Source organism: Diorhabda sublineata, chromosome 9 (genome assembly GCF_026230105.1).
Source record: "Diorhabda sublineata isolate icDioSubl1.1 chromosome 9, icDioSubl1.1, whole genome shotgun sequence".
Taxonomy (NCBI): Eukaryota; Metazoa; Arthropoda; class Insecta; order Coleoptera; family Chrysomelidae; genus Diorhabda; species Diorhabda sublineata.
In genome coordinates, this window is record NC_079482.1 from 19,760,081 (window position 1) to 19,771,814 (window position 11,734).

At 31.1% G+C, this 11,734-nt stretch overlaps 2 protein-coding genes across 2 annotated transcripts; one reads left to right on the forward strand and one right to left on the reverse strand.

Annotated features, from left to right (window-relative positions):
• The first annotated feature begins 489 nt into the window (after nt 1–489).
• LOC130448825 (splicing factor 3A subunit 1) lies at nt 490–8,377 on the forward strand. Its single transcript, XM_056786365.1, has 13 exons — nt 490–715; nt 928–1,092; nt 1,331–1,505; nt 1,565–1,724; nt 3,056–3,209; nt 3,286–3,482; nt 3,540–3,744; nt 3,843–4,246; nt 4,339–4,461; nt 5,076–5,220; nt 5,283–5,467; nt 5,538–5,711; nt 6,863–8,377. The coding sequence occupies exons 1-13, from the start codon at nt 619–621 to the stop codon at nt 6,962–6,964; spliced, it is 2,286 nt and encodes a 761-aa protein (XP_056642343.1). The 5' UTR covers nt 490–618; the 3' UTR covers nt 6,965–8,377.
• Nucleotides 8,378–9,011: 634 nt separating this feature from the next.
• On the reverse strand, nt 9,012–11,686 carry LOC130448826 (tRNA-dihydrouridine(20a/20b) synthase [NAD(P)+]-like). Its single transcript, XM_056786366.1, has one exon. The coding sequence runs from the start codon at nt 11,576–11,578 to the stop codon at nt 10,367–10,369; it is 1,212 nt and encodes a 403-aa protein (XP_056642344.1). The 5' UTR covers nt 11,579–11,686; the 3' UTR covers nt 9,012–10,366.
• Nucleotides 11,687–11,734: the final 48 nt, after the last annotated feature.

The window sequence follows — 11,734 nt, forward strand, 5'->3', positions numbered from 1 at the left end:
CTAACTATTAAAAAAAAGATATAATTAAAAACTGTAGGCAACTACCAAATATTATAATAGAGAAAACTGTTGTTAGTAGGGTAAAAGCTACAAAAGAAGATTTATTAAAGACATTTGTACCCAAAATGATTTGTGCATCACATTGGACGGAAATAGGGTTCAGCAATCTAGAGCAATTAAGTTTGAAGATAAAGATACACGAAAGTTCCAGAAATCATCTTTATGATTGTTCTTCTAACCTCTACCCACCATAGTACGGATGTACTATTGTAGACCATGTTTTAAATTTGAAATTTCCACCGAATATTAAACGCGACGTTCGGATACTGTAGTCGAACCTCATTCTGGGTTAGGATCCGCAATCAACTGTTAGGCGATTATCTGAACCCGGCTTATAGTTTCCAAAAAGTCCTCTTGTCAAGTGTATGGTTATCGGATAAATTTTTTGTACCATAGATCTAAATAGTTTTGAAATAATTTTCAAACACCAGTTTGTCAAAATTGTCAAATGTCATAGTTAAAATATTTCATAGCATTCACTGTTTGGTGTGTATTTTAGTTGAACGTGGATACTCATATATTTAATATTATATTTTAAAGACAGATAGTATATTAAAAATGCCTCCCTTGGAGGTAGCAAACAATACTGGCAATGAAGAACCAGGACCTATCAATCCTGTAGTAGGAATTATATATCCACCACCAGAAGTAAGAAGTATCCTTTTTCAAAAACTGTTGTTTAACATTCCTATTTTAATCAATTAAAACAGTGATAAAGGTTTTTATTATATATTAAAATCTTTTTATTTTGTAGTGTTTCCTCTAACTTGAAATCCTGTTGTCCCACTATTAGTTTAGGTAGGTTGAATAAGTTTTTATAAAATATTCAACATTTTTATAATTTATTTTCCTGAACAATAATAAAAGATATTGTTGACAAAACCGCAAGTTTTGTTGCTAGAAATGGACCAGAGTTTGAAGCACGTATTAGACAAAATGAACTGGGTAATCCCAAATTCAATTTCTTAAATACTGGTGATCCTTACCATGCTTACTACCAACATAAAGTGAAGGATTTTAGGGAAGGAAAAGGTGAGTAGGAATACTGTTGCTTCAATAATTTCAGAATAGTGATTTGACTATTCTCATAAAGTAATTCTCTTCATAATAAATGATGAACATTAGCCATATCTGAGTGTTCGGCTAAAAAAGCCTCGAGTACTTTGATAAAAACAACACGAGAGCGATAAATCTATTACTGAATTGTATTACTGCTAATATTAACAAAGTTTATTCAAATATCATTTATAATCCATAATTTTGATCTTAGCTCAAGAACCAACTGCTGGACTAAATCAAGCAGTTTCAAAATTATCTGTAACTGCATCTGCACAACAAAAACAACAAGAAATCTTAAAACAAGTTGAGAAACCATTTGTTCCCAAAGACCCACCACCAGATTTTGAATTTATTGCAGATCCACCTTCAATTTCAGCATTAGATTTGTAAGTCTACAAATCTACTATTCAATATTTCAGTATTTCTAATATTTTTTCTTTTTTAGAGATATTGTAAAACTCACTGCTCAGTTTGTTGCTAGAAATGGTCGAGCTTTCCTCACACAACTAATGAATAGAGAACAGAGAAATTTTCAGTTTGATTTTTTGAGACCTCAGCATTCTTTGTTTCAATATTTTACAAAACTTTTGGAACAGTATACGAAAGTAAGTTGGTACTGTATTGAACATACAAATTGCATTTTGTTAACTTGGATATAATCTATTTCAAACAAGTGTCCAACAATTGCTGCTGAGACACCTCCATTATATGTAGGGAAAAAATGGGAATCATCAATTTGGTTTCTATAGATTATATTAACTACCTGATAATATTATAACAGTTTTACTGAATCAAAAACACGTATCAAATTATATTAATTACAAGTAAAAAGTTATAAACATTACAATTATTCAGAGACTGAAGGTAACTGTAACTATACCTTTAGTGTTTGAAGGAGATAACTTTGTTATTGAAATGTGCATTAGGCAGTATAATTATGAGTATTGATGTAGTAGTATGGTGTTCAGTACATTTCCAGAAATTCCAACTTAGTCTTGTTATTACATAATCTCTAAAGTTGAATCTACTTGAAAAGAGAAGAATTTTTTCTATTATTTCTGATAATTAAATATAGTTTTTTTCAACTTATTAGCCATGTCAGAAACAATGATTCTATCAACCCTATAATACTCTATTAATTCTTCATCACTTTAGACCTTTTTCTGCTCTCAAATTTTTTAAGTAACAATTCACTTGCATACTTCTCTTGTTTCAATTGACCTTTCACTTTCATCTTCACTACCGACTAAATACTATATTTCCATGTTAAAAATATTTTACAACCTGATTAAAGCATGATACATGATCTAAATATTTTTGTGTGTCTCAAACTATTACTGAACCAGTTTAATGTTTGCTGAAATGTGAAAATTTTTGTTCATTACTTCAACTTGATGGTGTTAGAACATGATTTTCATATTGTTCATGATCAAGTATTTACAAACAGTCTATTTCTACTTGAGAACTACTACTACAAATATTTCTACTTTTCTTCTTGATCAAATATTAGAATCTTCCTCTGTGAATATGTATTGTAGTGTCCTTGAATATTCCACTGAACTTGTAGACCAAATAGTGAGTCTGATTTCCACTTGCTCTGTAATTGCCTTACCTCTACTTCTGTCCAGTATGTGGGATTTATCTAACTTATAAACAAAATATACTCTCTACATGTTTTATCCTATTTTCACAAATGAAGGTGTTCCTTGATTCGTGTTTAAGAAATTCCTAGTGCAGGTTCGGGTCCTGTCAGCAATTGAGTGGCTTCAAGCTAGAACAGTCATCAACAATTTCATTCTATTTGAATGCCCTGTGACTTTTCTTTAAACTTTTCTTTAGTTTTAATGTTGGAAATATTCAGATGGAATTATTATGAAACAAGCCTGATGTACCATTATTGTAATGTCCTATTGTCTATTGCCATTATTGATTTTAGGTTCTTATTCCTCCAAAAAGTATGCAACAGCGATTACGTGATGAAGCCAAAACTGCAAAAGCAGTTTTAGAATTGGTGAAATATCGTGCAGAGTGGTTGAGGTATCAAGAACAACAAAAAGCGAAAGAAGAAGAAATTTTAGAAAGAGAAAGAGGTAAGAGTGAGACTGAAGAATATCCAATTATTCTTTACAAACAATACTCTAATTTTGTAAACTTTCTGAATTTTAGTTGCCTATGCTCAAATTGACTGGCATGACTTTGTCGTTGTTGAAACTGTGGACTATCAACCCTTTGAGATTGGAAACTTTCCAGCACCGACTACACCAGAAGAAGTAGGTGCCAGAATTCTGATACAAGAAAGGATTGAGGAAGGAGAAGATATTGAAATGCAACTTGAAAGTGATGATGAAGAAACACCAGCTGCAGTAAGAACCTCATATACCTATATGCTACTTGAACTTATCTAAAATATATTTTTGTAGGAAGAAGGTCTGAGTACAATGCAAGATAAAACAAACCGAAAAGTACGTGACGATAATAGGGTTCAGGATATGGAAGAAGAAAGCTCAGAAGAAGAGGAGGAAGATGAAGGGGACATGCCTAAACCTCCTCCACCACCTGCAATACAACCTCCATTGCCACCAGCTCCTGATAAGGTTGTTGTGAAGAAATATGATCCAAAACAAGGTATAACAAATATGTTACATTTAATTAATTAAAAAATCTATTAGAAATTGTTCAATACCATTTAGCACAGTATGAATAAACATATAATTAATTTGCAGCTGTAAAAGTAGCAAGGCCAACTGTAGGTGATGATTATCTCGTTTCCCCAATTACTGGAGAAAAAATTCCAGCCAGTAAAGTTCAGGAGCATATGCGAATTGGACTTCTAGATCCTCGTTGGGTTGAACAACGGGATAAACAAATCACTGACAAAATGAATCAAGACACAGTATATGCTGCTGGAAGTGCAATTGATGCATCATTAAAATTATTGGCAGAACGACGTACCGATATTTTCGGTGTAGGAGATGAAGAAACTGCCATTGGTAAGAAAATTGGTGAAGAAGATGTGAAAAAAGATGAGAAAGTAACCTGGGATGGTCATACTAGCAGCGTAGAAGCGGCAACCAGAGCTGCGAGGGCCAACATTACATTAGAAGAACAGATTCATCAAATACACAAGGTACTTTATTAATATTGTACAAATAAAGAATATTTAATTTTATTGTGTCACATGTGAATGAAATTTTGTTTGTAATTTCCTGATTCCTTTAGGTAAAAGGGTTACTGCCAGATGAAGAAAAAGAGAAAATTGGTCCCAAGAATATTGGTGCAAAATCTGGGAAAATTAATATACAAAGTGTTGTAACAACCAAGCCACCAAATCCACCAGCTCAGGTAAAAATTTTATTACCTATAACATTGAAACATTGAACTCTAGCGAGGTACATAGGCCCATAACTGAATTATGCTTATGGTACATAGCGGGCCTACAACGTTATTTATGTTGAACCTTCTCCATAGCCCAAGAGACCGTCCTTGAAATATTACCTTACACTTGGAACATTTAATTTTTTTTCTTAGTAAAGCAAACAGCTTTAAGAAGAACACCCCATATAGAGAGTAAAATAAAGAAAAAAATGTTGAATAGCAGTTAATAAATGTGATTTCTTTAGTCTTATTACCAATTTTTTTTACTAAGGAATTTCTAGTACAGTTGATTACATTCATACTAAAAAACACAGCTTACTACAATGTTGGGTCTTGAAACCTTGCATAATATCCAATTCTAATCGTCATACAGTGTGAGCTATAAATGCTTATTGTAAAAACAACTATCTTATTGGATATGGATATTGCTTTGGAACAATTCTAAACCAAATATTTACATTTGGCGAATTTGCTTCTTAATGTAAAATACCAATTCGGAAAAATCCAATAGATTTGAATTTATACAGTTTATATTTAGTCTCCATTATTACAGTGATATTTAATTGAATGTAATATTTTAGCCTCCAAAACCACCAGTATCTTTAATTCAGACCCAACCAGCTCCGTCTATTTTGCCAACTCAGCCTCAAATGTTAGCACCACAGCCTCCAATAATGATGATGCCCGCTCCACCTATGCCGCCCATTAGACCACCACCTCTAATGAGTAAGTAAATATTTCTAAAAAATAATATTTTTGTATTGAAAATTGTCTCTTTTCTTTTTCAGTGTCGGGTCCTCCACCAATGACAGGTTTTCCAGTTGCACCAATACCTCCAACAGTGGCTTCAGGTATTGGTATAACACCGATAAAACACATTAATGACGGCCCGTTAGATGATGAACCCAGTAACAAGAAATTAAGAAATGAAGATTCACTAATTCCTGAAGAGATATTTTTATCGAGAAATCCAGTTAGTATATTAAATAATGCTGTGGCCTATTTTGAAATTTGTTTAATGTTTGCTTTTTCCTTTATTACAGAATCAAATTTCCGTCAAAGTATCTATACCACATATGCCAGAGAAGACTGAATGGAGATTAACTGGAAAAATGGTTAGCTGGACATTATCGCTTGCAGAAACAGTGGCCAATTTAAAGGCTAAGCTACAAGAAGAAACAAACATGCCTCCAGCTAAGCAAAAATTATTTTTCGACGTAAGTCTATTATAATATACAGTGAAGTTGCTCTGAATTTTAAAGTTTGTAGTTAAAGAGTACAAAATAGATTTTTTGGTTATTATATTCTTTTTTTTTTTTCGGATAATATTAACAGTACTTATGAATCACAATCATATTGTAAATTTATTCATAGTTAACCTTGAATTGCAAGGCAAGAAGACACTATAAACCTTCAAAGCTTTTTCATATTTGTTAAAATAATTTCAACCTTAATGATAATGTCTCACTATACACCAGATCCGCTAGCGGCAAATTCGATAACGTCAGTAATCATTCAATAGAAAATGTTATAATTATCTCCAAACAAGATATTCCAAATTTAAAAATGTTTCAGATATAATAAATTAATTGAATAAAAATTACAACTGTATATTCAAGACAAAAAACAAATACTTGGGGTTATAAAATAAATACACCAACTATTGAATTTATATGCTAAGTATAAAAGAGTGATAACTGAGTTGTACAAATTCTCAGGTATGATCTAGTAGAGCCTAGCAGCTGCTGAAGCAACAAATGATAAGAAATATGACCAAATGCACATTAATTTAAAAAATGTAGTATTTGTGATTTTGAAAGTTATATGTTATGGCCATTAATAGACGAGATCATTTTATCTAAAATCTTCAGAATTTTTTTAAAAGGAAGCTTTTGTGATGACAGTTATGATAGGTATTTGGTGGGATCACTATGGCGCATAGTTTTCGTTTATTTTGAAATAAAAATTGTATTTGGTTCCAAAAAGTTTCTACGCCTAAAAGCCTTGCTAAATAATGGTTTATAACACACTACCAACTTATATGCTACTTTGAATTCCTTAACAACCATTTATTGGCCTAATAACACATTTGAAATAACGTGAAGAATTGAATAATATTCTAATTTTGGAAGTGACTACGTACAGGTCGATTGGTATGTTACATCTCTTTGATGTATAAATTTTTGAACCATCAACCTTAGAGTTTTTCCATATTATGATTTATTATTTTGTACTTAGGAATAATTATACTGAATGGATTAAATTTGTTTTATATTATTCGTTTGGCAAATTTTCACTATTAAGAATGATATGTGTCATATGGATAAAATTGTTAAAACCATTTTATTTACTAATATTTTTGTTTTAGGGTATGTTCTTCAAGGATTCAAATACATTAGCCTACTATAATGTAACACCAGGATCGATTATTCAGTTGCAGATCAAAGAAAGAGGAGGAAGAAAGAAGTAAAAATGTTCAATTTTTCTTTGTATAGACTGGGCGCTGGATGGAATTAAGTATGCAAAATGTGAGGACTGCAATTCAGTGTATAGTTTTGAACTCAGAAAAGCTTGCAGATTATGATTCTGAATGTTGCTAGGAGTCATATTGGTCCATTTTTGTTTTGCACCCTACCTCTATACGTATCTATTAAATGGACTGAACACATGTATCCAAATGAATTTTATAATTAAAGATACTCACAGCCAGTCAAGTGAAAAAGGGGTAGGAAAAATAAAAACAATATCAACTGATAAAAAATTATTTAATTCAAAAAAGCAAATTTGAACATATAAAAGAAAAATTATAATTATCAATGTTTTTTATTCTGACAATTGTTATTTGCATAAAGAAATACAATCAATATTTAATTTCTTACAAGAGCAAGCCGTTGTCTTACAATTAGATGCACAGTTGAATCAACAATTCCAGCAGTGGTTGCTTGATCATTTGTCACAGGTACAAATTACCATCGTTCCTTTTATAGATTAAGAAGGTGTAATCAATAGGCTGAAGTTGAGTTTAGTCGGCCTTTACTCATACATATGTTTGTGCTGAAGCTCTTAATAGATGTTCATCAGCCGTTGAGTGTTTTTGAAAAAAAAATATATTTGCAAATGTTTTCCAATTCTTTTAGCTGTTTAACACTTAGGTTTGGATTTCCCAAAAGCTTCAAAGCTTTTACAATATACGACAATGCAGCTTTTAAATCACTTTTTTTCAAGCCAAATCTGCTAGTCTGGCAAAATACCACAAATATTTTCTCTGAGGAATTGAGCAGCCAGATGACATCCTAAAAGGAATTTCTTCTTATACGACTGAATGTGCAAGCTTGTTCCAGAAGTAAATTCCAAAAATGATTATGATATGACCTAGTGTAATTTTCACTGCTTGAAATATGTAACAAAACATCCTTGATTCCGCTTTTAAATGGTTAGAATTCAATTCAGTTACTTTAAAAAATGAAGAACCTTGTAATATGAAACATTTCGAATAGTAATAAATGTTTTATCACAAAACAAACACGACAATTTGTTTAGTTTTCTCTTCTTTACATTCATCATTCACACTGTACTGATATTGTCCGCGCTTTACTTAAATAAAACATTCGACTGTAAAAAAACTTAAATATTATTAATTAGATACGCAAAAATAAACTGATTTCTTTTACTCCAATAGCTCTGACTCGATAACATGCCTAGCAGAGAGAAGGGTGGGGGTAAAGGGAAAGACAGCAGTAGAGCTGTTGGCGACATTTTATTTTATTTAAGGTACTAGGTAGAAGAATTTGAGCGTAGTTGCTGGTCCTCACATTTGGATACTCAACTCCAGCGCCAGGACTAATAAGTGTAGATAAGAAGATAAAATAAACGATTTAGCACAGTTTTATGTCTTTCATTAATTAAAAAAATAGTATTGATAACAGAAGGTGCAAGTTAATCTAGTCCATTCAACAAATTTTCATATTTTGCATGCCCTTTTTATTTTGAGAATATATTGATGTGCCGAACACACTACACCAACATTCGCAACTACACTAATTGTAAGTAGTGGATATTAATAGTAATCAGTATGTTCAGTGTATAAAATAAGAAGTTATTCCAAGAGAAACTGCATTATTCATTATAATTAAAACTTGACGAACTTTGGCATCAACTATTCAACTATAAAATTTCCAATAAGAATATTTATTGAAGTGGAAATTTGATTTTTCGATCATCAAATACATTTGCTATCAAATAATTGGTTACATTACATTATTCAATTATTGGATATTGACTTTTCTCTTAAGTATTTTGGACTGCTTTGATGACTATTCTAAGGCCTCAGATGGGTCCTAAAAGCAGTGGACTGACTATAAAATAAAAGTAAGGTAGAACTTTAACCCCAACCTTTTAAACTTATGTATATTAAACTCAAAAACTACTGAACAGATTTTCATATGTAATTGTCCATTCGTTTCACAGTAGCAAGGGATAGATATAAGTGTATAAAAAGAAAAATTCTGTACCAGTTTTTGTAACTCAACATTTATTTATCACCATACACAAAATCAAAATTATTAAAGAGGCAAGAAAACTAACTGTTCATAATCAGTTTCTATTGATTTGAAAAATACAGTTCTCTTTTTTTAATTTCAGTTCACTTGAATGAAATGAACTATATTCTATATACAGCGTCGTGAAATTAATGGGATTATGTTTTCAAATATTTATTCATAAAAATAATAAAGACGATTAGAACTTTTCAATATAGCACCATTCCACATCTACAAACTGCTGTCAATGAGTGTTCCAGTTTTTGTAAGCCTTCAGGAACGCTGGACTGGACTTCTGATGGGGCCAAAAAGATCCTGGGAGATCACTTGCCAGTTAGCCTTTTACTCTCGACACTCGGCACCAACTTCATGGCTAAGTTAACTGTCACGATCCCAAAAACTTGGGTTTGATAAATACTCAATTTTTTAGCATTTATTCTAATACTCATCCTACGACCACTATTGAATAAATTTGTCACTCACACACACATTTTCGTTGATCTTGCTGGTAGAGGGGTGTCCAGACCGGTCGTCTTTGATGGCATATCATTTCAACATGATTCTCCGTGACTTATTTTAACAGAGGTTCATCTGTTTTTTTTTTCAACAGCTGGGATAATTGAATTTATGAAAAAAAGAGATATTTTTATGTATTCAATATTGCATAATTACATTTATCTAGGTAATTATGAAAATCAATGATATCAATAAAAATTAATATATAATATTCGTGATGATTTTTTGTGTTTTCTATGAAAAATTAGTTTAAAATAACATGTGTTATTTGACACTTTTTGTTCCAAGTCTTTTGCAGTTTTTGTAGTTCTTGTAATACATTGATACTGCCTCTAATCTATTTTCCAGTATTTTATTTTCAACTGATTTTCATAGAACAGACCTAAAGTCAAGATAAATTATTCTGAAAAACATATAAAATGGTCTAAGCAGTAAAAAATCGAAGATAATTAATATTTATTGAGAAATTGGTAAAAGATGACACTGTTTAAATGACTTTAAAGTTGAAATATATGGTAATCATAATTTAAAGGTATGTATATTTATTTCATCAAATTTGATAGTCCGTATTAACGAGTTTTCACTGTAAAAATAATATAAAAGGAATTAGAAGAAAAGCTACATTATCTATTATTATTACAATCACAATTCAACCATAGAATTTTTGCATGGAATATAATTTGCAAAATTTAAAAAATTGGTAGTAACGATACTTAGAAAGAGATATTATGATTTGTCAGAATTAATGAGACTTCCCTACTAAATTTATTTCAACTAATCAATCAAATGAATCAATTAAATTCCTTATTCAATGTGAGTTACCCATTTTCAAGGAATATGTCTGACCAATCACAATTTTCAGACTTAGTTTTTGTTGAAAAGTATTTCCCATCTGTATTCTGAGGGTCATATATACTAAACACATCTTCAATATGTAAATTGTTAGGTTTTAAGTTTTCATACATACTATGTCTATCACTATAATCCAAATTTAAAGTAAGATATTTTAAAAATTTTTCGGGTTCAAATAATCTTGGTCTAATACAAAAAGTATCATCTAAAAATTGTAAAACAGAACTAAATGTTTTCAAATTATTGAAATACTGTCTTTTCTTTCTTGGTAGCAACTTTTCCAACATAAAAACTAAATGATGATGAAAACACTGAAATATAAGGTTTGGAGGTCTTTCTGGAATAGTACAACTTGGATGTTCCTGTTCTTTGGCATACTTGTCCAATGTTATGGTACTATTATAACAAATATCTAACCAGTTTTGTACACAATCTATTGTTGTAAGGGGATTATTAGCAAACAATGTTGGGTTTGTTAATATCCCATTAGCAACCATAACACCACTACATCCTGTGTACTCATGTAATTTGAAGCAATCTTCTAATGTTGTTATACCACCATTACCTACTACGGGCTTATCACAGCTTTCTCTTATCAGTCGTAAAGCATCTCTATTAATTTCTCCTACACTCTGTTGAGGATAGCGGGCATGAACTGTTAAAAAACTCACGTCACATTTTTCTAATTGCCTACATATCTCAACAGTTTCTTTAATATCATATAAGAGTCTTATTTTAACACTAACTGAAAAGGGTTTTGGAATGCGGTTTCTACACTGTCTAACAATGTCATAAAGTAATTCTGGTTTTTTCAAAATTTCACATCCCAATTCTTGGTCTTTGGCCCATTTTTGGGGACAACCACAATTCAAATCTACTCCATTGCAATAAGGTGCTGCCAAATAAGCTGCACCAACAAAATCATGAACTGTATTAGCTGCAAATTGTATCACTAGTGGATCATCCAATGAATTTGTCTTGAACTCGTTTCTTCTAGCTTTCTCACTTTGACAAAATGAATCTGCTAAGATCATTGGAGTAAACGTTAAGTCACAATCATAAAATTTTACCAAGTTTCTGAATTGAAGTTTGCTGTAACGTACCATAGGAGCACATATTTTCACCATCTTTTTATCTCGAAAAAGATCAACTATGTTTTTATCACTTTTAGTAGACATTTTTATTATAATCGCTAATTCTTCACAATTCTCAATTATATATTAAACATATTAAAGTTAAAATCAGGTTATGTTATAAACATAAACCATAGAATTTTATATTGTATTTAAAATGGAGTGCGGTGACATAAATTGACTTAGACCATAGAGTACATT

What these genes read in the sequence shown, in the direction of transcription:
- LOC130448825 (XM_056786365.1), top strand. Translation starts at nt 619, where the DNA reads ATGCCTCCCTTGGAGGTAGCAAACAATACTGGCAATGAAGAACCAGGA. An exon ending in ATGAAGAAACACCAGCTGCA is followed by an intron (nt 3,483 to 3,539) that starts GTAAGAACCTCA and finishes ATATTTTTGTAG; the next exon opens with GAAGAAGGTCTGAGTACAAT. An exon ending in CACCAAATCCACCAGCTCAG is followed by an intron (nt 4,462 to 5,075) that starts GTAAAAATTTTA and finishes GTAATATTTTAG; the next exon opens with CCTCCAAAACCACCAGTATC.
- LOC130448826 (XM_056786366.1), bottom strand. Translation starts at nt 11,578, where the DNA reads ATGTCTACTAAAAGTGATAAAAACATAGTTGATCTTTTTCGAGATAAA.